General features: G+C 49.9%; 1 protein-coding gene across 1 annotated transcript; it reads left to right on the top strand.

The window, feature by feature from the left end:
- Positions 1–644: 644 nt before the first annotated feature.
- On the top strand, positions 645–1,376 carry LOC111645514 (BTB/POZ domain-containing protein KCTD4-like; the record flags this gene model as incomplete). Its single annotated transcript, XM_023394759.2, has 1 exon — positions 645–1,376. A coding segment is annotated over exon 1 (430 nt), but the record flags the coding sequence as incomplete, so codon positions are not given.
- Positions 1,377–1,380: the final 4 nt, after the last annotated feature.

Raw genomic sequence — 1,380 nt, forward strand, 5'->3', positions numbered from 1 at the left:
AGCGCACGTATGCGCACGCACACACACACACACACACACACACACACACACACACACACACACAAATCAATGCACAGGCAACATTTGCTAAGACAGAGGACTGCTTGTTACTCTGCAAAAAGGAAAACAGGATATTTACATAAATGCATTTTCCTGTTGCTTTCATTTACATAAGTAAGACTAGCAGGCTACTTCTCCCTGTCATAACCAGAGATGACACAAAAAGAGCATGCCGGTAAACCCCTGAATTAAACTGGATTCCTTTTCAAACAGATTCCAGTTCACATGAAGTGCTGTGTGGTAAACAGATGGATTTGGCTGCAAAAGGAGTTTCATATTCAGACTGAAACAAGCTGCGACAGTTTCACACCAAAAATGATGGAAGCAACCCTCCCTCCATCTGGTGACAGGAGGGAGTGTGGGTGTGTGTGCATGTGTGCGTGTGTGTGCTAATTGCTAGAGCTCAGCTCCACACCTTTTTTATCAGAGATAATTAGGGAAAGAGAGCAAGAAAGAAAAAAAGCTCCTGGAGTCTTCAGTTGTTTGCTCACTCTCTCTCCTCCCTGCATGTGACGCTGTGTGTGCCCACCCACTCCTGAGGGGGAGAGAGACAGAGAGAGAAGACAGGGAGAGAGAAGAGAGAGAGAGAAGCGAGAAGAGGAGGGACACCGAGCGGCACAGTGAGCCAGTCTGTTTTCTGCTCCTAGTTCACTGTAGCTCTTCTGCCAGACAGGACTCACCCATCCACCATCACATGGTCTCAAACACATTCATTCTCACTACACGACAGCTGACAACACCTTTTCATTTTCTCAGCAGTAGCACATACTCACACAGTCAGATCCAAAAGAGGGTGAAAAAAGAAGCTTGATTTGTACTGCACACACACACACGCAAACACCAGCTCTGAGGAGGCTGGGTCGAGGCTGGAGACGGTGACTGGAGAATGGAATGGAACCTCAGAAGGATGGAAAGTGAACTGAGGCACATCAACCCAGACCTGCTGCAGCCCAGCAAGAGCTTCAAGAAGCCCTCCTCAGGCACCATCACCCTCAACGTAGGGGGGTTTCTGTACACTGCCCACCGGACCACACTTGCCAAGCACCAGGGGTCCTTTTTAGAAGAGTTGGCCAACGGTAAAAAGCCAGTTCAGCACACTGACTCCATGGGCAACCCATTCATTGATAGAGATGGTCCAGTTTTTCGCCATGTGCTCAACTACCTGCGAACCGGAGAGCTCCAGCTACCTGACGACTTCCGGGAGGCGGCCCTCCTGCGACGGGAGGCCAATTTTTACCATCTGAGTGAACTGGTGGAGGCAGTGGTCGACTGGGAAAGTCAGAGGGCAGCCCAGCGAGAACCTGCCTTTTTGGAGGTGAC

This window comes from Seriola lalandi, unplaced genomic scaffold, assembly GCF_002814215.2.
Source record: "Seriola lalandi dorsalis isolate HSWRI2012SDOR001 ecotype SW California unplaced genomic scaffold, Sedor1 jcf7180002018488, whole genome shotgun sequence".
In the NCBI taxonomy this organism is placed as follows: Eukaryota; Metazoa; Chordata; class Actinopteri; order Carangiformes; family Carangidae; genus Seriola; species Seriola lalandi.